Genomic DNA, 22,311 nt, shown 5'->3' on the forward strand with positions numbered 1-22,311 from the left:
TAGCAATTCCATTCCAAGTCCATATAATGCGGACTCCGGCCGGAGATTCTAGAACAGAATGCGCTGCTCTGTAGCCTACGGATGCAGGTGCATCGAAAGTGTAGCTACTATGTATTTTTCGCTGTTAACGTTTTAAAATTAAAATTGACAAATTAGGTGAATGTCTACGTATGTGTTACGGCTTTGTAAATAATATTAATGTAGAACTTTTTTTCTAGATCTATTTTTTTCCATTGTCCCGGGATTGTCCCAGATATGATAATTTTGTGTCCCGATGACATTTTTTATGGTCCCCGGGACATCGGGACACCGTTAGTTTCGAGCGCTGCCTTAGAATTGATAGGGCCCTCTATGCTGATGATGGGGCCCTATGGATGAGGGGTAAAAGTATCTGTAGCCTAAAGAGTAGGATGCAAGCTGCTTTAAGTCAAGTGGAGAAATGGTCTCATGAGTGGGGTTTTCATTTGTCTGTAGAAAAGATGCAGGTCATTTGTTTCTCCAAAAAAAGGGTCAATCCTAAGATGGATCTTAGATTGTATGGGCAGCTACTTAAGCAGGTAGAAAGTATAAGGTACTTAGGTGTATGGTTTGATGTGAAACTTTCCTTTAAAGTACATTTACAGAAAACAGTAGACAAATGTAAGAAGAGTATTAACATATTGAAATGTTTAGCAGGAAGTGACTGGGGGGCAACAAGTACATCCCTAAAAAGAATATACACTGCACTGATCAGACCGGCCCTTGATTATGGGTGTATAGTGTATAATTCAGCAACTAAGACTTCTCTTCTAGAACTGGACAGAGTGCAAGCTAAAGCCTTACGCATATGTTGTGGTGCCTTCAGGACCTCATCCATCCCAGCGCTTCAGGTGGAATCAGGGGAGATGCCACTGGATCTCAGAAGGCTTCAGTTATCAAGTATGTACTGGTTAACCCTTCAGGGACACGACAGTCACCCTACCAAAAGAGTACTTATAGATTGTTGGGAATATGGACATTCTGTACGTAGCTTTGGGTGGGAGGGAAACCAGAAGGCAAATCAGGTGGGGTTAGGTGGTATCCCTGTATGTAAAACTTCTGCCAGACCTATCATTCCCCCTTGTTTTTTTTTGTTTTCCCCAAGTCAACATGGAAGCAAAGGAGATTGTTAAAACTGGAGGTGTTTATCAGACTGTACAACATTATATCGATATAATGTTTGATGACACAGTCCAAATTTATACCGATGCTTCAAAGGACCAAGATGGCAAAACAGGTGCGGCAGTACACATCCCTCAATAAATAAATGACCAAGAATAATATTTTTGTCTCATTTGTTTAACTGGGTTCTCTTTATGTACTTTTAGGACTTGTGTGAAAATCTGATGATGTTTTAGGTCATATTTATGCAGAAATGTAGAAAATTCTAAAGGGTTCACAAACTTTCAAGCACCACTGTACATGGCTCCATCATTCCCACTGCACAGCTCACTGCTCCCACACTGTCCCCATCCTGCACCAATCTCTTTCTTTCCCACCGCCATCAGACTCCTGAACAGCTAACAGGAGTCTATACCCATGGACTCCCTCCCTGTAAACGCTCCTTGACTGTTTTCATCTGTTTGCACGTTCGCACATTACGGCCCTTTTTGCTGCTGCGTCTGATCATTGCCTTATTTTTGTATTACACTGCCTATTTTGCACTACATTTACCTTTATTTTGCACTATATTGCCTTTACTTTGTGTGATTTCTTCTATTTGTTTGTTTGTAATTGGCATTCATGTTGGGCAGCAAACTCAGAATTTCATTGTGCAAGAGGACAATAAACACTCAACCTGATCTCACTCACTTCACCACTCACTTCCTCAGGCACTGCCACGCCTCCTCTCTCTGCACACGCCCATATTTACATAAACCCCGTCCAAAATAACACGAAAAGCACACAGGGCGCTATCAACACATGACGGGAAGCGGGGGAGGGAGAGAGAGAGAGAGAGAGAGAGAGAGAGAGAGCCTGTCACAGGGCGCTTTCAAGAGGAAACTCTGAGCCCCACACAGAGTGAAAGAGCGCAGTGCGGACAGCGGTTCGGTTCTGTGTTGCTGATGGTGAGTCTGTGTTCCCCCCCGACCTGCCTGAAGTGGGATATGAGAGTGAAAGCTCGGAGGAGTTCAGCACTGACTCTCTCTCTCTCCTTCTTCTCCTCCTTGTGCTGGATGGTGTTTCCTCTTACAGTAAGTCTCCTTTTATTCCAGCTTTCTGCTTCCAGCTCACATCAACCGCTTTATTTTCATTACACTGCTGCTTATGGAGAGAACTAAAACTGTTCTCCATCAACTCTAAACTGTACAATCTACTCCAACCTCTACATTATTATCAGTTTCACACGAGCTATTCTTAACGTTTCCATTCTCAATACAAATCACTACAAGTTCTCATAATTTTATCCACAGTTTTATTTATTCTATTCATTATGGATTTACCATTTATATTTATTATGCACAGCTTTAATGTAGGGGCGGCACGGTGGTGTAGTGGTTAGCGCTGTCGCCTCACAGCAAGAAGGTCCTGGGTTCGAGCCCCGGGGCCGGCGAGGGCCTTTCTGTGTGGAGTTTGCATGTTCTCCCCGTGTCCGCGTGGGTTTCCTCCGGGTGCTCCGGTTTCCCCCACAGTCCAAAGACATGCAGGTTAGGTTAACTGGTGACTCTAAATTGACCGTAGGTGTGAATGTGAGTGTGAATGGTTGTCTGTGTCTATGTGTCAGCCCTGTGATGACCTGGCGACTTGTCCAGGGTGTACCCCGCCTTTCGCCCATAGTCAGCTGGGATAGGATCCAGCTTGCCTGCGACCCTGTAGAAGGATAAAGCGGCTAGAGATAATGAGATGAGATGAGATGAGCTTTAATGTAAATAAGGGTCAGCTTTTGAAACGCTGTTTATTATTATTATTATTATTATTAAGCTGAGGGATGAAGCCTAATGAGGGTTAATTAATATCTTCAGTTGGAAACCTTAACCTTCAACAGACACTTTATTTAGATGGAATCCAGTTTATTCGTTATAAATGTACAAATAAACATATTAGAAGATGCCTTTATAGCAAAAGGAAAATAACTCCTCATGGAAAGACTTATTGGAACTCCCTCTTCAGATCTAAACTGGAGTAGAGCTTGGCTTGTCCCATTTACATTTTAATTTCTAACAAAATCCGAGAATTACATCTTAAACTATTACATAACATCTATCCTACTAATGCATCTCCAGATTTTCCGATATCGATGACAGCTGTACCTTTTGTAAAAAAGATAAAGTAACATCCATTTATTTTATAAATGCCCATTTTGTATCACCTTTTGGAAAGATTTGGGAAATTTTCTTTTCACTAAAACTACAGTCAAGTATCACTTTGATGAGAAAAATCATTATTTTTGGTACTTTCTCATACAATAATAAATTTAACATAATTAACCTCCTTAAATTACTAGGAAATTCCATATACATAGTCCAAGGCAACCCCCTCATTCCCATCATTTTTAATTGAATTAAAAATGTATTTTGAGTCTGTCACATATCAAATCCAACAAAAAGTGCTCATCAGCTATTCAATTTTATTCAAATTACATTAAGTGAAATTGTCTGTCATTTCAATTTGCCCTGTTTTATGTCTCCTTTTCTTTCTTTAAACTTATCGCTATTTATTATTTTGTAATTTTATTCACTTATCACCCCTATTTTTTTCTATATTACTTATTTTTTGATTTATGCCTTTGTCATATTGGAATGTCTGTCACTTTGTCTTCCACTTGTTCTTACTGTTTTGTTGTTGTATTGTCTAATCTTAAATTAAAAAAAAGGTCTCATGGATGCAACACGGGTGGTCGTCCTTTTACATATTTGCAAACACTTTTGGTTTGTTTGCATTTGCAAATAGGACTACAGCTGCTTTATGAGGAGCAGAGGAGAAGGACTGCGAGGAGGGTCGCAGTTTTTCAGGCACTTTTCCTCCCACCAACACAAAGGTTTGCTGCTTAGCAACGCCGTCGCTGTCATGTCATTTGTATTTTCATGATTCTGATCGGCTAATATGGCTTTATACTCCTCCTTATAGGGGCGGCACGGTGGTGTAGTGGTTAGCACTGTCGCCTCACAGCAAGAAGGTCCGGGTTCGAGCCCCGTGGTCGGCGAGGGCCTTTCTGTGTGGAGTTTGCATGTTCTCCCCGTGTCCGCGTTTGTCCTCCGGGTGCTCCGGTTTCCCCCACAGTCCAAAGACATGCAGGTTAGGTTAACTGGTGACTCTAAATTGAGCGTAGGTGTGAATGTGAGTGTGAATGGTTGTCTGTGTCTATGTGTCAGCCCTGTGATGACCTGGCGACTTGTCCAGGGTGAACCCCGCCTTTCGCCCGTAGTCAGCTGGGATAGGCTCCAGCTTGCCTGCGACCCTGTAGAACAGGATAAAGCGGCTAGAGATAATGAGATGAGACTCCTTCTTATACTGCCACCTATCTGTTTGGCATGTTCATAACAGCGCTTAGCTGCGTGTCTATGCGGATCCGTGTGAATGCAGATGTTTTGGAGAACGGTCTGGTGTAATCAGGGATATCAGTGGCGTGCACAGACATTTTGGGGGGCAAGTGCTCTGGGGGGAAAAAAGGGCACTTTTTTGCGTATGTGGAACACCTTATTATAAAAGTCTGAGATTTAACCCTCCTCTTGTGTTCGGGTTGCCACTGACCCGTTTTAGTTTTTAAAGGTGTAAAACAACCACTTAATGTTAATTTATTACATCAAGGCTTTTTGACTTTGCCAGGAGTCTCTAGTTGAACAAAATAGAAAAAGAAATTTTTGTTTTCCTAAATCTGAAAATGGTCTAGCAAAAAATATAATACTTATGTGCAGTTGTTTCTGTATGCGACGGGCTACTTCACGACAAAATAATTACAGCTTGGGCTTAGAGGGCAAACAATACATTTTCTAAAAGATCATGTCGACATTGGCCTCAGTAAACTGTAAAAAATAAAAATTCAAAAGGGCACTTTTTTGGACAGAGGGCAGAGGGGCAGGTGCTTGAGCACCACCTCGTGTCTATCTGTGCACGCCACTGGGGGATATCCATTTCTATCAGTGGCGGCTGGTAGTCTTTCAAACAGGGGAGGCTGGTCGGTTACAATATTTCCAGATTTTAAAAGAAAAAACACATCAGTTTTGCCCATACTCTTGCCTCTGATCTGGCTGATTGTTGGCAGGGTCACAAACTGTGAAATAACAGGTTCTTTTGGCCCATTAGCCTACTGTCCAATATACATGATGGTGGTGTTGGGGGGGGGGGGGGGGGTATATTTTAACATTTTATATTTTAAAATTGTGGCATGTTGTTTAAAAATTGATCATTATTGAAAGCAGCTCTTTGTCAGGAACCTCAGCAGTAGAGCTGGGTGCCACACATTTCATTCAATGACACTTTCCCTATATTTTACTTATTTTGACTGAGAAATGTTTTATTGACAATTTTGATAACCCTTCACTTTTAATCCAGGTCTGTAGTGTGAAATGTTCTCGGCTGTGTTTTTGTTTAAAAATGTTTTCCAAATTGTAGCTGTGTTTAATTCATATCTAGAAAAATATATATTCCAATATAATATACTCAGCATAAACATTTTAAATAGATTCTATATTTCTGGTCCATCCATGACATATTACTAAAGTAGCCTATTTACTGTTGTTGATGTGGGTCACTTGCTGTTAGCCAATTCACTTTCTCGTACCAGGAGAGCTGAAAGGAACGAGTATTATTCCCTACCTTTTTCACCAAGTCAATTTGAGGCATTGGTCTACCCTGCTCTTTAATTTTAATTTTTTCCTCGAAAGGAAGACTGGCAAATGGCTTCGCCAAAATTAAATCAGCAATGCCGTGCGCAGCTTTCTTGCTAGCTGACTAGCCCCCTCAAGTTCAAGTTCAGTCACTCAAATAAACGACATTTCTGGAACTAAGATAGCAAACTTGACAACACTATATTTACACTTTTTATTTACAATGAAAATATATACAAACTAAAAAAGCTGGTAGAAACCGTATGTAATGAATGAAATGGAAATGTAAGCCGATCTCTTACAATACACCACAGCACTTGCGAATCCGCATGGGACTGAACTGATGTTGCCAGATACTGCTGATGTTATCCAGCCCAAAATATGTTCAAAACCCGCCAATATGCACTTAAAACCGCTCAATTGAGCGGGAAACCCCCAATCTGGCAACACTGTACCGCTGCCTGTCTATATTTGAAACGAGCTGTCAATCAAAGAAAATATCCGGCCGCTTTCACCAATCACCAGTCCCCTCGCGGAAACTGCCATGTCCCTCCCATGTGAGGCTCGGAGTCCGTGGGCGGGCGTTTTCGCAGTATTTGTCCAATAACCGTCTTGCATTTTGAGATTGAAAAGCGCAGAGCTCCCAATGCCATTGAAGTCCACTGAGGCTGGGAGTCCGTGGGCGGGCGTTTTCGCAGTATTTGTCCAATGACCGTCTTGCATTTTGAGATTGAAAGCGCAGAGCTCCCAATGCCATTGAAGCCCACTGAGGCTGCGCTGCATCGCGCTGTCACGAGGGGGAGAAACTCACGCACACATTAAAGTTATAAGGGCATTTTTAGAGGAGGCTGAGCCTCCCTCGTTGTCTTAGAGCAATCGCTCGTGATTTCTATACGGTACTTACCCAGGTGTGTGTGGGGAAACCCCTGATCTAACCCTTACTGGAATCTGACAGCTCATAGTGGGTTTTTTTTGTTTGTTTTTTTTAATTGTGCAGAGCAGAAACTCTGGTTTTTTCCCCTGCTGTAAAATGGATTTTCTCAAACTTTCCGTCCGCCACCTTAGTTTTGATCTGACGTCATATTATACACGTGACCCTTCGACTCTCTGAAGAATATCTTTAACCCTGTTTCACTTCATACAGCAGTTTAATCTGAGAACATTAAACTGAGGGTAAACCTCGTTAATGGAGTTCCCAGAATTATATATATTGGTGTTGCATCGCTAAGAAGCTACCAGTGGGCGTGTTGTTATCAGAGCCGCGTTAACCCTTGCCGAGGCCCTGGGCAGACACACCCCCGAGGCCCCGCCCCCACCTGTTGTCAACTGCGCTCAGCAAATTCACCCCCTCAGACGTGTCTGTCTAACTAGACACAGAAACTTAAATAATGACAGTGGCACAATTAGAAATACTATTGAACGATAAAACTTTATATCCATCAACACCTATTTAATGGAGAAAAAGCAATGGTGAAACAGGCAACTGCATGGTGAAAAAATCCATCAGACATCACGGTTAACAAGTCTGCTTCACTAAAGTTTAGCCTCAAGAAGCCTTTGAATGAGTGAGTCAATGAACAACATGTCAAGAACATAACCGAGGCCTACAACAGTTTCTTTAGTATTCAGAACAAGAACATTCATTTGGTATATAACCGTTCGCTTTCATTTTAGAATCCAGGCGACTTTTAACTTGTGAAAACAAAGAGTGATAACAAAGAAAGAAAAATATCTTGCTTCTCAGAAATAAATCTCAAAATGTTAGGCTGTGTGAAACATTTCATCCTTTCACACACGTAATGTCCCAAACAGCAGCGGCACACAGCTTTGCGCATTCAGTTTGACAGCCATGGGCCAACTTACAAGGGCACTTTCCTACTTTTCTGGAAAGCGAAGTCATTAATTAAATCATTGAACTCAAGCTGGCGTAGCGTGTGAAGACATGGTGGACAGTGATCATATTGACAAGGACGGGTGAGTTATGCGACAGGACACGGTGGGCTTCCTTATGGGTGGCGAAATGCATCAAAAATGTTATCAGTATGATCAAAACTTCTGAAAATATCGTTTCATATTTTCCGATCTCGCTACCTCCGAGGCCCCCTAGTGGCCAAGGCCCTGGGCAGCTGCCCATGAAGCCCATTAGGATAATGCGTCCTTGGTTGTTATGATAACGGGACACCATGCCACCAAAAAAGAATACGGCACAGGCTGAGGAGGTCGACGATATTAAAAGACCACTCGACATGTTGATGGAGGAGGTTTCTGCTGTTAGATAACAGCAGAAAACCATCATGAGCCTGGTGGAGGAAGTTAAAGCCTTGAGGCTACAAATCACCGAGAAGGACAAGCAGATTAACTTGCTGGAGAACCGGGTGGCCGATCTGGAGCAATATACCAGAATGAACGGCATCATAATCACCGGCTTGGAAACGAAACCTCGTTCATATGCACGGGCAGTGGCGATGCGGAACGGAGAGGAGCCGAGCGAGGAGGACGCGGCATCGGTGGAGCAACAGGTGGCGGCGTTTCTCCGCTCAAAGGGAGTTGAGTTAGACAGAGAGAACATCGAGGCCTGTCACCCGCTCCCAAGGAGAAACATGAAGACAAAACCGGCAATAATAGTTCGGTTTGCAAATAGGAAACACAAAAACGAACTGCTGAAACAGGGAAGACGGCTGAAGGGATCAGACGTTTACATCAATGAGCACCTGACAAAGAAAAATGCGGACGTTGCCAGAATGGCCCGTTTACTCAGAAAACAGAAGAAAATACAATCTACATGGACTTCAAACTGCAAAATATACATCAAGTTAAATGGAACACCAGAACAAGCCAAAGTTCTAGTCATCAGGGAGCTGGAGGAGCTGAGCAAATATTAATGAAACGTACAACAACAAGGTAAACTTAAACTACAGCCATGACAACTCCTGATAATAAACACACATTAGGACTAGAAAACTTTGTATATACAGAACATAAAATACAGGACATAGAACATGATGTTGATCCGGATAACAACTTACTCAATGATATAGAAACAGCTGCAGTTATTACACAGATGAGCACTACAACGCAACTTTCCAATCAAAGCATAACATATCAATCATCCACTTCAATAGCAGAAGCCTATATGCCAACTTCCACAATATTAAAGAATATTTGAAACAGTTTAAGAACCCATTCAACATCATAGCAATTTCAGAGACATGGATCAGCACTGACAGAGGTGTGGACTTTGAGATGGAGGGTTATGATCTAAAATAATCATATAAAAAGAGTGGAGGAGGTGTGGCAATACAGTTAGGTCCATATATATTTGGACACCGACACAAATTTTGTTTTTTTTTTACCTGTTTACTGAAACATATTCAAGTTATAGTTATATAATGGACATGAACATAAAGTCCAGACTTTCAGCTTTCATTTGAGGGTATCCACATTAAAATTGGATGAAGGGTTTAGGAGTTTCAGCCCCTTAACATGTGCCACCCTGTTTTTAAAGGGACCAAAAGTAATTGGACAGTTGACTCAAAGGCTATTTCATGGACAGGTGTGGGCAATTCCTTCGTTATGTCATTCTCAATTAAGCAGATAAAAGGCCAGGAGTTGATTTGAGGTGTGGTGCTTCCATTTGGAAGATTTTGCTGTGAAGAAAACATGTGGTCAAAGGAGCTCTCCATGCAGGTGAAACAAGCCATCCTTAAGCTGCGGAAACAGAAAAAACCCATCCGAGAAATTGCTACAATATTAGGAGTGGCAAAATCTACAGTTTGGTACATCCTGAGAAAGAAAGAAAGCACTGGTGAACTCATCAATGCAAAAAGACCTGGACGCCCACAGAAGACAACAGTGGTGGATGATCGCAGAATAATTTCCATGGTGAAGAGAAACCCCTTCACAACAGCCAACCAAGTGAACAACACTCTCCAGGAGGTAGGTGTATCAATATCCAAATCTACCATAAAGAGAAGACTGCATGAAAGTAAATACAGAGGGTTCACTGCACGGTGCAAGCCACTCATAAGCCTCAAGAATAAAAAGGCTAGATTGGACTTTGCTAAAAAACATCTAAAAAAGCCAGCACAGTTCTGGAAGAACATTCTTTGGACAGATGAAACCAAGATCAACCTCGACCAGAATGATGGAAAGAAAAAAGTATGGCGAAGGCATGGTACAGCTCATGATCCAAAGCATACCACATCATCTGTAAAACACAGCGGAGGCAGTGTGATGGCTTGGGCATGCATGGCTGCCAGTGGCACTGGGTCACTAGTGTTTATTGATGATGTGACACAGGACAGAAGCAGCCGGATGAATTCTGAGGTATTCAGAGACATACTGTGTGCTCAAATCCAGCCAAACTGATTGGTCGGCGTTTCATAATACAGATGGACAATGACCCAAAACATAAAGCCAAAGCAACCCAGGAGTTTATTAAAGCAAAGAAGTGGAATATTCTTGAATGGCCAAGTCAGTCACCTGATCTCAACCCAATTGAGCATGCATTTCACTTGTAAAAGACTAAACTTCAGACAGAAAGGCCAACAAACAAACAGCAAGTGAAAACCGCTGCAGTAAAGGCCTGGCAGAGCATTAAAAAGGAGGAAACACAGCGTCTGGTGATGTCCATGAGTTCAAGACTTCAGGCAGTCATTGCCAACAAAGGGTTTTCAACCAAGTATTAGAAATGAACATTTTATTTACAATTATTCAATTTGTCCAATTACTTTTGAGCCCCTGAAATGAAGGGATTGTGTTTAAAAAAATGCTTTAGTTCCTCAAATTTTTATGCAATCATTTTGTTCAACCCACTGAATTAAAGCTGAAAGTCTGAACTTCAACTGCATCTGAATTGTTTTGTTCAAAATTCATTGTGGTAATGTACAGAACCAAAATTAGAAAAATGTTGCCTCTGTCCAAATATTTATGGACCTAACTGTATATGTGGACAAAGGACTGAAGTATAAGGTGGTGGAGAGTATGACAGCAGCTGTTGATAATCTGGTGGAATGTATCACAGTGGAAATTTGTATGGAAAAAGCAAAAAATATAATTGTGAGCTGTTTGTACAGAACTCCAGCATCAAGTATCGATATATTTGAAAACTGGATGGAAAACATGTTTTCTAACTCAGTGCAGAAGACTGTGTTTATCTGTGGGGATTATAATATTGATCTGTTCAATCCAAAAAAGCATAAAATGACAAAAGATTTCATAAATACAATGTACAGTATGGGTTTATACCCAAAAATCACCAAACCTAGTAGAATTACTTCTCATTGTGCCACATTAATAGATAATATATTTACAAACAGTATGGAAAAAATACAGAAAGTGGGCTTTTATATAATGACATCAGTGACCATTTGCCTGTATTTATTGTCTATCACTGTAATTACTGGAAACCTAAGGATATGAATCAGCTGAAATACAAACGGGTAAGAACCGAAGAAAACATAAGGACACTTAAGAGTGAATTCCTTAAACAGAACTGGAGAGTAGTATATGAGGAAGAAGATATTGACAAAGCATACAGTGGATTCCTAAATATCTTTAAAACACTATATGATAAAACCTGTCCTGTAAGGAAATACAATGATGGACAAAAACAAGCAAACGGTCCATGGATCACCAAAGGATTAAAAAATGCCTGTAAAAAAAAAAAGAACACGCTATATAGACAATTCATAAAAAAAGAACCTTAGAGGCAGAAATTAAATATAAAAAATACAAGAATAAATTAACCAGCATTATAAGGACATGTAAGAAGGAATATTATAATAAATTATTAGATAGTAATAAAAATAACATGGGGCGGCACGGTGGTGTAGTGGTTAGCGCTGTCGCCTCACAGCAAGAAGGTCCGGGTTCGAGCCCCGTGGCCGGCGAGGGCCTTTCTGTACGGAGTTTGCATGTTCTCCCCGTGTCCGCGTGGGTTTCCTCCGGGTGCTCCGGTTTCCCCCACAGTCCAAAGACATGCAGGTTAGGTTAACTGGTGACTCTAAATTGAGCGTAGGTGTGAATGTGAGTGTGAATGGTTCTGTGTCTATGTGTCAGCCCTGTGATGACCTGGCAACTTGTCCAGGGTGAACCCCGCCTTTCACCCGTAGTCAGCTGGGATAGGCTCCAGCTCGCCTGTGACCCTGTAGAACAGGATAAAGCGGCTACAGATAATGAGATGAGATGAAAAATAACATGAAGGGGCTATGGAATGTTCTGAATAGTATTATTAGGAATGGAGCTAAAAACAAAAACACAAGCTACCCTGATCATTATATTGAGAATGACAGAGCAATAAATAATATGGAAGAAGTGGTAAATGGTTTTAATAGATTCTTTGTAAATGTGGGACCAGATCTGGCAGAAAAGATTCAGGATACAGACACACCTGGAGGGGCGGAGGCTGCTCGATGGGAGAGAAATCCTAAATCTATATTCCTTGGTGCAGTTGGCATAAAAGAGGTCATAGACATTGTCAGGAGAAGTGAAAGTAAAACCTCCACTGACTGGAATGATATTGATATGAGTTTAATAAAAAACGTTATTGAAGAAATTGCAGAACCGTTTACTCACATATGTAATTATGTCTTTTCAATCTGGTAAATTTCCAAACAACATGAAAATAGCTAGAGTTATACCTTTATATAAATGTGGGGATAGACACCATTACACAAATTACAGGCCAGTTTCTTTACTCTCTCAGTTCTCCAAGATCCTCAAAAAACTGTTCACAGCAAAACTAGACAACTTCATTGAAAAACACAAACTTTTAGCTGACAGTCAATACGGATTCCGGAAAGACAGATCAACAACCCTGGCATTAATGGAACTTATTGAGAAAATCACAAATGGTATAGACAATAAAAAACATGTTATGGGAATTTTTATAGATCTAAAGAAAGCATTTGACACAATAAATCACGACATTCTATTCAACAAATTAGAGAGGTATGGTATCAGAGGGGTGGGTTTGGACTGGGTGAGGAGCTACTTAAGCAACAGGCAGCAATTTGTAAAAATTGGAGAGCACACATCTGATTATTTGCCCATAACATGTGGAGTACCGCAAGGGTCTGTCTTAGGTCCTAAACTGTTTATATTGTACATTAATGACGTATGTAATGTATCATGTATAATGAAATGCATTTTATTTGCCGATGTTACAAACATCTTTTGCGCCGGGGACAATGCACAGCAGCTTATGGAAACAATCACAACCGAAATGAATAAATTAAAAAGGTGGTTTAATGGAAACAAATTGTCATTGAATTTGAGTAAAACAAAGATTGTTATTTGGAAAATATAAGTCAAACCCTCAAGTTGAATTAAAAATTGACAACCATAGAAAGAGTTTATGAAATAACATTTCTGGGTGTGATTGTTGATCATAAAATCTGCTGGAAACCACATATTAATCATGTTAAAGCAAAAATAGCAAAGATTACTGCAATTTTGGGGAAATCAAGACACATTCTGGACTATAAATCACTACATACTCTGTATAATGCACTCATACTTCCATATCTGAGCTACTGTGTGGAGATACGGGGTAATACCTACAAATCTAACCTGCAGCCGTTATGCACATTACAAAAAAGAGCAATAAGAATCGTCAATAATACGGGATATCTTGAGCATACAAACGCATTATTCGTAAAAGCACACACTCTGAAATTCACTGATGTGGTTAAACACAAGACTGCACAAATTATGTATAAAGCAAGACATAACCTTCTTCCGGGTGAGGTACAAAATACGTTTATGGAAAGGCAGGGTGGGTCTAACCTGAGAGGGGAAATGAATTTTAAGAGAGTAAATGTTAGAACAACTCTGAAAAGTATGTGCATAACAGTCTGTGGGGTGAAATTGTGGAATGGTCTGGATAATGAGCTCAAAAATAGCACCAACATAAAACTGTTTAAAAAATTATATAAAAACATGTTAATAAAAATATATGAGAATGAGGACAGGCAGACTATATAGGTGATGATGAAATTGAGAGTAAGTCTGTGACTGGTCTTCTTGTATGATGTGTGTAGTTATAGGTATGTGTATTTGTGTATATGTATGTACTGTATATATGTATTGTATGTGTGTATATATGCATAACATAAGTATCTGGATATATGATTTGATTTGGTTGATATTATACCATGTTGGTATATCTTGGTATGTTGGTATGTTTTCTTTTTTTGTTGATTTTGTTTTCTTTTGTATATAAAGTTTATTATGGCGGAAAGTGACATTTGATTAGCGGTGGTATAGAGGGTTAGGATTTGATAAGTTATTACTTCTTCCTAATCCTTTCTGAACATTATTATGTTATTGCCTTGTGGCTACACTATTCTGTTTATGACGATATTTTGATTATTGTATTTTTTATTTTTTATCTTTTTTTTATTTTTATATCCTTTTTTACTGTTCGGAATCAATCAATCAAATATAAAGTCTAATACAGTGTTTAGGAGGTTTATTAATGTTAGACATTATTAAAATGATGAAAATATTTACATACCTTCATCTACACACACACACACACACACACACACACACACACACACACACACTTTTTAAAGGTCACAGATCAGAAAACTAACTCTGTTGTGACTTATCACACGTTTCCTGTTGATCAGACACTTGTCTGAAGGTGAGAGAATTATTTTTTTGTAATATAGATTACCCACTACACTTGGCGGCACGGTGGTGTAGTGGTTCGCACTGTCACCTCACAGCAAGAAGGTTCTGGGTTCGAACCCAGCGGCTGCCGAGGGCCTTTCTGTGCGGAGTTTGCATGTTCTCCCCATGTCAGCGTGGGTTTCCTCCGGGTGCTCCGGTTTCCCCCACAGTCCAAAGACATGCACATTAGGTTAACATGGGCCGGCCTTGGGCTGAGGTGCCATTAAGAGAGGCCCCTAACTCCCAACTGCTCCCTGGGTGCTGTTAGCATAGCTGCCCGCTGCTCTGGGTGTGTGTGTGCTCATTGCTTGTGCATGTGTGTGTGTTCACTGCTTCAGATGGGTTAAATGCAGAGAGGAAATTTCACAAGTGTGTGATGAATAAAGTTGTGCTTTCTTTCTTTATCTTTTCTTTATTAAACCGTAGGTGCTAAAAGAAAGCAACTCGACTTCCTTGAAATTCTTGAAGATGTTTCACCTCTCATCAGAAAGTTTTCTTCAGTTCTGTCTGATTAGTGGGGAGTTGCAGGTATTTATCCTCTAGTGGATCAAAAGCCTAAGAGTCGTTGCGTCACCCTGTAGCCCTGTAGGTGTTAGGGTCACTGGGGGCCGGGTGTGAACGGTGTTTGCAGCCTAGAGGGTTGTTAGGATGGTCATTGGTTCTCTGTCACCCTGTGAGTCATTGAAGTCAGCGGAGTTTTAGTGTGGATGTGTATTCAGTTGTCTGAGAAATGTGCCAAGGACTGCATTGTAGGTGGCTGATAAGTGGTGTCTCAGACCACCTCCTCTATTCAGTGACAGTCATTCCAGGTTGCTGATGACTTCTTTCAAACCACCGGTCTTCTCTGGCGAGAATGCGTACATTGCAGTCCTGAAACGGGTGTCCTTTGTTATTGAGATGAAGATAGACCGCAGAGTCCTGGCCCAAGGAACTGGCTCTCCTGTGTTGAGCCATGCACCTGTGAAGCGGTTGTTTTGCTTCCCCAATATACAGGTCCATGCATTCCTCACTGCATTGAATTGCGTACACTACGTTGTCCTATTTGTGTCTGGGTGTTCTGTCCTTCAGGTGGACCAACTTCTGCCTCAGAGTGTTCCAGTGGGTAGTGAGTCAAACAGTAGGTACTGGTCTGGGTGTGTGGGGGTTTCTGGTAGACCTCGATGCGAAGGCTTCTGTCTTGTTTGATGTGCACATCGTAGTCCAAGAAGAACAACCTAGCCTTTATGGACTGCATTGTGCACAACAAACAAGATGGGAGCCTTAGCATCGAGGTCTACCAGAAACCCCCACACACCCAGACCAGTAACTACTGTTTGACTCTCACCACCCACTGGAACACAAATTGGGGGTCATTAGGACTTTACACCACACGGCTCAGAACATTCCGACAATGGTAGAGGGAAAAGCGAGAGAGCAAAAACACATCAAGGAAGCACTTCAGAAGTGTGGGTATCCCAACTGGGCTTTTGTCAAAACCAGGAAAAAGAAACCATAACTGACAGGATAGAAAACCGCAACAAATGCAAGAACATAGTCCAGAAATGTAGGGAATGACAATCTGAGAAACTCAGGAGGATCTTCCACAAACACAACATCCCTGTACACTTCAGACCCAGTAACACTCTGAGGCAGAAACGGGTCCACCCTAAGGACAGAACACCCAGACACAAACAGGACAACACGGTGTACACAATGCAGTGCAGTGAGGAATGCAGGGACCTGTATATTGGGGGAAACAAAACAACCGCTTCACAGGCACATGGCTCAACACAGGAGAGCCAGTTCCTCAGGCCAGGACTCTGCAGTCTGTCTTCATCTCAATAAGAAAGGACCCCCATTTCAGGACTGCAATGTATACATACTCACCAGAGAAGACCGGTGGTTTGAAAGAGGAGTGAAAGAAGCCGTCATCAACCTTGAACGACAATCCCTGAACAGAGGAGGTGGTCCAAGACACCACTTATCAGCCACCTACAATGCAGTCTTGAGCATACTTCACAGAAAACTGAATACACATCTACACCAAAACTCAGCTGACTTCAATGACTTGCAGGATGACAGAGAACCAATGACCAACAGATCACCCTAACGACCTTCTAGGCTGCAAACACCATTCACACCCAGCCCCCAGTGACCCTAACACCTACAGGATGACTCAGACTCCTTAGGCCAAGTTTACATTAGACCATATCTGTCTCGTTTTCTTCGCGGATGCACTGTCCGTTTACATTAAAATGCCTGGGAATGCCAGGAAACGGGAATCCGCCAGGGTCCACGTATTCAATCCAGATCGTGTCTGGTCCGGTGCTGTGTAAACATTGAGGATACGCGGATACGCTGTGCTGAGCTCTAGCTGGCGTCGTCATTGGACAACGTCACTGTGACATCCACCTTCCTGATTCGCTGCCGTTGGTCATGTGACGCGACTGCTGAAAAACGGCGCGGACTTCCACCTTGTATCACCTTTCATTAAAGAGTATAAAAGTATGAAAATACTGCAAATACTGATGCAAATACTGCCCATTGTGTAGTTATGATTGTCTTTAGGCTTGCCATCCTTCCACTTGCAAGTGGTAAGTGATATGCGCTGGGATCACACACACAGCGGCTCAGTCCCGAATCACTGCTCGTGCACTTCACTCGTGCGCTCTGTGAGCTGCGCAGGGCCGGAGTGCGCACCCTCCAGAGGGCACTCGCTGTTCAGGGCGGAGTGATTTGGAGCGCAGGATGCCTACGGAGCCGAGCGTATCCGTGTATTGGTGTTGCTGTGTGCACGGGAATCGTGTATTGGTGTTGCTGAGTGCACGCTAATCGTTTTAAAAACGTTAATCTGATGATCCGCTGATACGGTCTAATGTAAACCCCACCTTAGGGTTGCTTTTGATCCATTGGAGGATAAATACTTGAAACTCTCCACTAGTCAGACGGACCTGAAAAGCCTTTCAGATGAGAGGTGAAACATCAAGAATTTCAAGCAAGTCCAGTTGCCTTCTTCAGCACCTATGGCTCTCCACACTGTAGGTTGATTTATCTGTTAAACACTCTTCTCTGCGCAATGAGTCACTTCTGTTCATGATCACAGCTCCAGGATCACCACTGCCTTCAACCGATCACTGTTTCTTCAGAACGTTGAGCCCCCACAGATGTGTCCGAGAGCACTGTAGAATTCTGGATTGTGATTGGTCAGAAGTGTGAAGGTTCTGTAATAGCAGTTCTGACAGAACTTTAAGGATCTTGTATTCTAGAAGGATCTCAGGTTTCTAACGGAGCAAATGATCATTGAGTCAGCATCAGGACTGCCATATGCAGAACTCAGTAGCTGACGGAGTGTGTGGTGTCACATTCAGACTTTCACACTGACATTAAAACTTTTCTACAGTTCTGCTTATATTTTAAAATCCAAACCAGCAGAACCTGACTTTATCCAGTTAGACCGCTGCTTTATGACTGTTGAAGAACCTCAGACTGTTCATGGTGACATTAAGGTGAACTTTTTCCCTCCATGTTTGTCTCTGTAGCTGAGTTTGAGATCTCGGTACCCACTCGTGTGCAGACGGCTGTGTACGGCGAGTCGGTGGTTCTGTCCTGCACGTTCCCGGTGAGCGGCTCGTGGGACGCAGGCAGCAGCGTGATCACGTGGCAGCGAAAACTGGAGGTGGTCCACAGTTTCTTCAATGGCCAAGACCAGCCTCAGTACCAGAGCCAGAGATACACCAACCGCACCAGCCTGTTCCACCAGGAGCTGAAGAAGGGGAACGCATCACTCAGGCTGGACCGTACCATTGTGGAGGATGTGGGGGAGTACACCTGCTCCATCAGCACTCAGCTGGGCAGCCAGAAGAAGAGCTTCAGCCTCAAAGTAGCAGGTAATGATGCAAACTTTACAATCAAGAGGTCTAAAGACTGTTTAGAATTAATGTTAACTAGCACTCAGAAAGAAACTTTCCTGGTTACCATGGAAACTGGTCACTCAGCGCTCTTCTCCGCCCCTCCTGTAGCGTTCTACCCCGAGCCTCTTCTGCACATCTCACTGCTGAATGACGGCCATATGGAGGTGCTGGTAACCTCAGAGGGCGGGTACCCCTCCCCCTCACTGCAGTGGCTGATGGGAAACGTGAGCGACGTCACCAACGACACATACACGCAGCTGAGGCAGGACCAACACACACGTCTGTACAGCGTGAACAGTAAACTGAACCTGAGCGGCACCATCAACTCCTCCATCACCTTCATCATGAAGAACCCAGATCTGGGCCAGGAGATCAGGAGGAACATCGACCTCTTCTCAGGTGGGTTCATCAGCACCACACACCCCGGAGAGTTTTATTCCCTTTTACACCGCAGCAATTTGTCACTGTTACAGTTTTTAAAAACTGCAGTAGACATGAACTGTAACTGCTCGCATTCAGATGTGGACTGGAATAAATTTTAAAATGTGGTTTCTAAAATGAACGTTTCTGAATGTTTTTGTTTTCCAGAAAATGGAGGATCTGACCAGAACAAACAGCGAGCAGTGATCATTGGATTTTCCGTTATTGTAGCATCGTTACTCACCGCGATCGTTTCAGTAATTATTATCCTTCGACACCGGATGATGAAAAAGGAGAACTCCCAAAATCCTCCAGAAACTCCTACAGAGCCATCAGCAGCTTCGAACCGTCCGACAGGAAGAGCGAACTGTTCAACAGATGATGCTGGGAGTGTTTCAGAAACTCTGTTAAAGGAAGATCTGAGGAGAGATGGTGAGATCAGAATAATAAATGGAGTGAGTTTATATTAGATATTTATTTAATTCTGCTCTCCACGAGCTGGCCTTGAGCTAAAGTCAGTGCTGGAGTCACTCCACAGGCTGCTTACGTTAACTCCAGCTCCCTGATGTTGAGAAAATGACTCGTGGAGGTTTTTCCACCTGCGTGGAGTCACGGCCTCGAAACGACGTCTCCATCCTGATCACGACCTCCTGTCAATCTCACTCCTGCTCCTGTACTTACACAACTGGGTTTGGGCATTGAACCCTTTGGGCATTAATATTATAATGAGCGTTCTATACGAGCATATTAACGGTGCGTCCCATCCGGGCTGAATTCTCTCGCCCCGTTCCCAGAGTTCCTGAGATGAGCTCCAGATGCACTGCAACTCTGACGAGGATAAAAAGCTTCATGAAGACGGATGATGAAGAGAATCCTCGAGATTCTATAAAGAAATGGACACAGTTTAACTTTAGATTATTTTCATGTTTTTCTGTTCCTTATTTCATTGATTTTTGTGCTTTATTTATTTTTTAAATCGCACTGATGACCTCACTGTGACCCAGATCACCGTGTGAAACTGAGACTCCGCCCACTGTAAGTGGCCTCAGTTCTAGAATTTACTCTCTGCTTTGTCACTTTGAGGGAATTCTTCCTTCACGAGTTTAAAATGTGAAAATAAACTAAAGAGCTACAGAATAAATATAGAAGGGAAACAGGAAGAGAGATTTGGGTGAGGGACTGACAGCCAGATGTTCATGCAGATGTTCAGGTGGTTGAATAGGGTCTCTTCACTGCACTCGGGTTTTTCCTGAGCTCCTGACTCTGGATAAATGTCAGTGTTCTGTAATTCCTGTACTGTTTATTGAATGTTAAATTCAGTCTTAAACACTGGCAGCTACAATCATCATGACTCAGACTCTCATCATATGACTGCGGGGAAAGTCAACACTTCTAGTCGTCGATAACGAGCTGTTTGCTTCAACTTTTTATTTAATTTGTTAAATCACCCTTGCTGGACGAGAGGCCTGAATAAATGCACTTTATTTATATAAGCTGTTTTTTATTGTTTTTTTTTTTCAAATAAAAATCAATTCAATTTCTTTTATTGCTTTCGTTAATGTGGTCAATAGTAACAGTCTGACTCTGACCAATCAGAATCGAGTATTCAAGAAAACCGTATAATAAAGTTAATTTATAGGAAGTTTCATTGCTGAACATTTTAAATAATGCATTTTAATAAATGTGTAACTGATTTTTACTCTGAACTTATTGTGAATGTTGTGTTTTAACACTGTGGTGTGACTTTATTCAGTTCGTGTGTTCAAACACGTAATCTCTGGAAGATTCAAACCTTTTGTGTGTCACAGTGAACATTTACTGAAATGTGGAATATCAGTGACTTTACTGACAGTCAGTGACTCGCTGTGTAATTTTCCTGTTTATGGATTATATTAATGTAATTATATTTATAATCTGAATATTCTCTACAGAATAAAAGCTATGAGTTTACAGTTTATCATTTCTAAAGTGTTTTTTTTTTTTTAATTGAAGATGGAGATAAACGATACGGCCAAAACATCACATCACAATATTGTAAGAGATTTTCATCACACACACACACACACACACACACGGGTGTTTGGACATCACTAATCACAAGGTCAGCACACTGTGTGTGTGTGTGTGTGTAAATATTTCAATAACATATTTTATTCCTTTTTTTTTGCTCTGCTCTCCCCCAATCCCTCCATCTATTCACTGGTATTTTTTCATGTTGCAGAAAAGAAGATTGTAGAATAAACGTGTCGCCCTGACGACTCGGACACATTAACGCTGTGAAATGTGGATTGTAATTGTTTAATTGGAGCCGGGTATCCGCTGAGCTCAGTTATCAGAAACCACCTATTTATTCATGTTTTCATTTTTAATACATGGAATATTTTTGTTCATAGATTATATTTTTGTTAATCGGTTATTGTTGGCTTCTTATATTTCACTCCAACTTTTACAAATGTGGGGCAATGTTGTTTATAAAGAAAATAAAACAAAAGGTTTTATATTTAATAAAAGGAATATTTAAGTCAATAAAGAACAGGAAAATAAAAGTTGCTTTTTTGGTAATAAAATTTACTTTTTTTCAGGAAAATTCTTAATTTAATTTTTTTCCAAAAATATTGTGGGAAAACTGAATCGTGACTCGAGCTGGACTCGTTTTGTGCTGTCGGTGTGTTCACTCATCTGTTTTGGCTCCTCTGACTGTACTGTGTAATAATCACTGTAACACTAAACCAGCAGGAATAAACACTGGCAGTGTGTGTGAAGTTTAGTTAGGATTATGAGTCCTGTTATTACGAGATAAATTATACATGACTGAATTATTGAAATTCAAACATGACTCAACACAATTTCTCAGAAAACAACACGAGCTGATGATTCATGTGAGTCATTCCACAGTACAGCTAGTTATTATGAATTGTGTCGCTCGCTGTTTTTGTCAGTGGTAATAATTTCATGAAATTCGGTATCAACAAGATTCTTCAAATTCCGAGGACTTTATGGAGGATCCCTGCAGAGCAGATGAGAACAGTTTTCTGAAGCTCAGCAATTCTTGTTCTTATTCCCAGGTCATCTAATCTCTTCGATAATTGTCGTGGTGTTGTGCCGAGCGCGCCTATTACGATTGGAATGAACTTTTGTTCACATATTCCAGAGCTTTTGTAGTTCTCTTGCTAGGTCTTGGTACTTCTCAGCTACTTTATACCTTCAGCACAGTTCCCAAAGAATTTTTCTTCATATACGAAGTGAACTCTGAGCCCCAGAGTGAAAGAGCGCAGTGCGGACAGCAGTTCGGTTCGGTTGTGTTGTGCGTTACTGATGGTGAGTTTGTGTTGTGTTGTGTGTTACTGATGGTGAGTTTGTGTTGTGTTGTGTGTTACTGATGGTGAGTTTGTGTTGTGTTGTGTGTTACTGATGGTGAGTTTGTGTTGTGTTGTGTGTTACTCATGGTGAGTTTGTGTTGTGTTGTGTGTTACTGACGGGGTCATTCCATGCCAAATCAACAAGAGGTTATGCTCGACCATCTCAGATTTCAATGA

The 22,311-nt window shown here is 41.6% G+C and overlaps 1 protein-coding gene across 1 annotated transcript; it reads left to right on the forward strand.

Annotated features, from left to right (window-relative positions):
- Positions 1 to 2,044: 2,044 nt before the first annotated feature.
- Positions 2,045 to 20,730, forward strand: LOC132889013 (CD276 antigen-like; the record flags this gene model as incomplete). Its single annotated transcript, XM_060925122.1, has 4 exons — positions 2,045 to 2,213; positions 17,984 to 18,331; positions 18,464 to 18,754; positions 18,944 to 20,730. Coding segments are annotated over 4 exons (1,110 nt in total), but the record flags the coding sequence as incomplete, so codon positions are not given.
- Between the last annotated feature and the right edge of the window lie 1,581 nt (positions 20,731 to 22,311).

The sequence above is a fragment of the Neoarius graeffei genome, chromosome 7 (assembly GCF_027579695.1).
Source record: "Neoarius graeffei isolate fNeoGra1 chromosome 7, fNeoGra1.pri, whole genome shotgun sequence".
In the NCBI taxonomy this organism is placed as follows: Eukaryota; Metazoa; Chordata; class Actinopteri; order Siluriformes; family Ariidae; genus Neoarius; species Neoarius graeffei.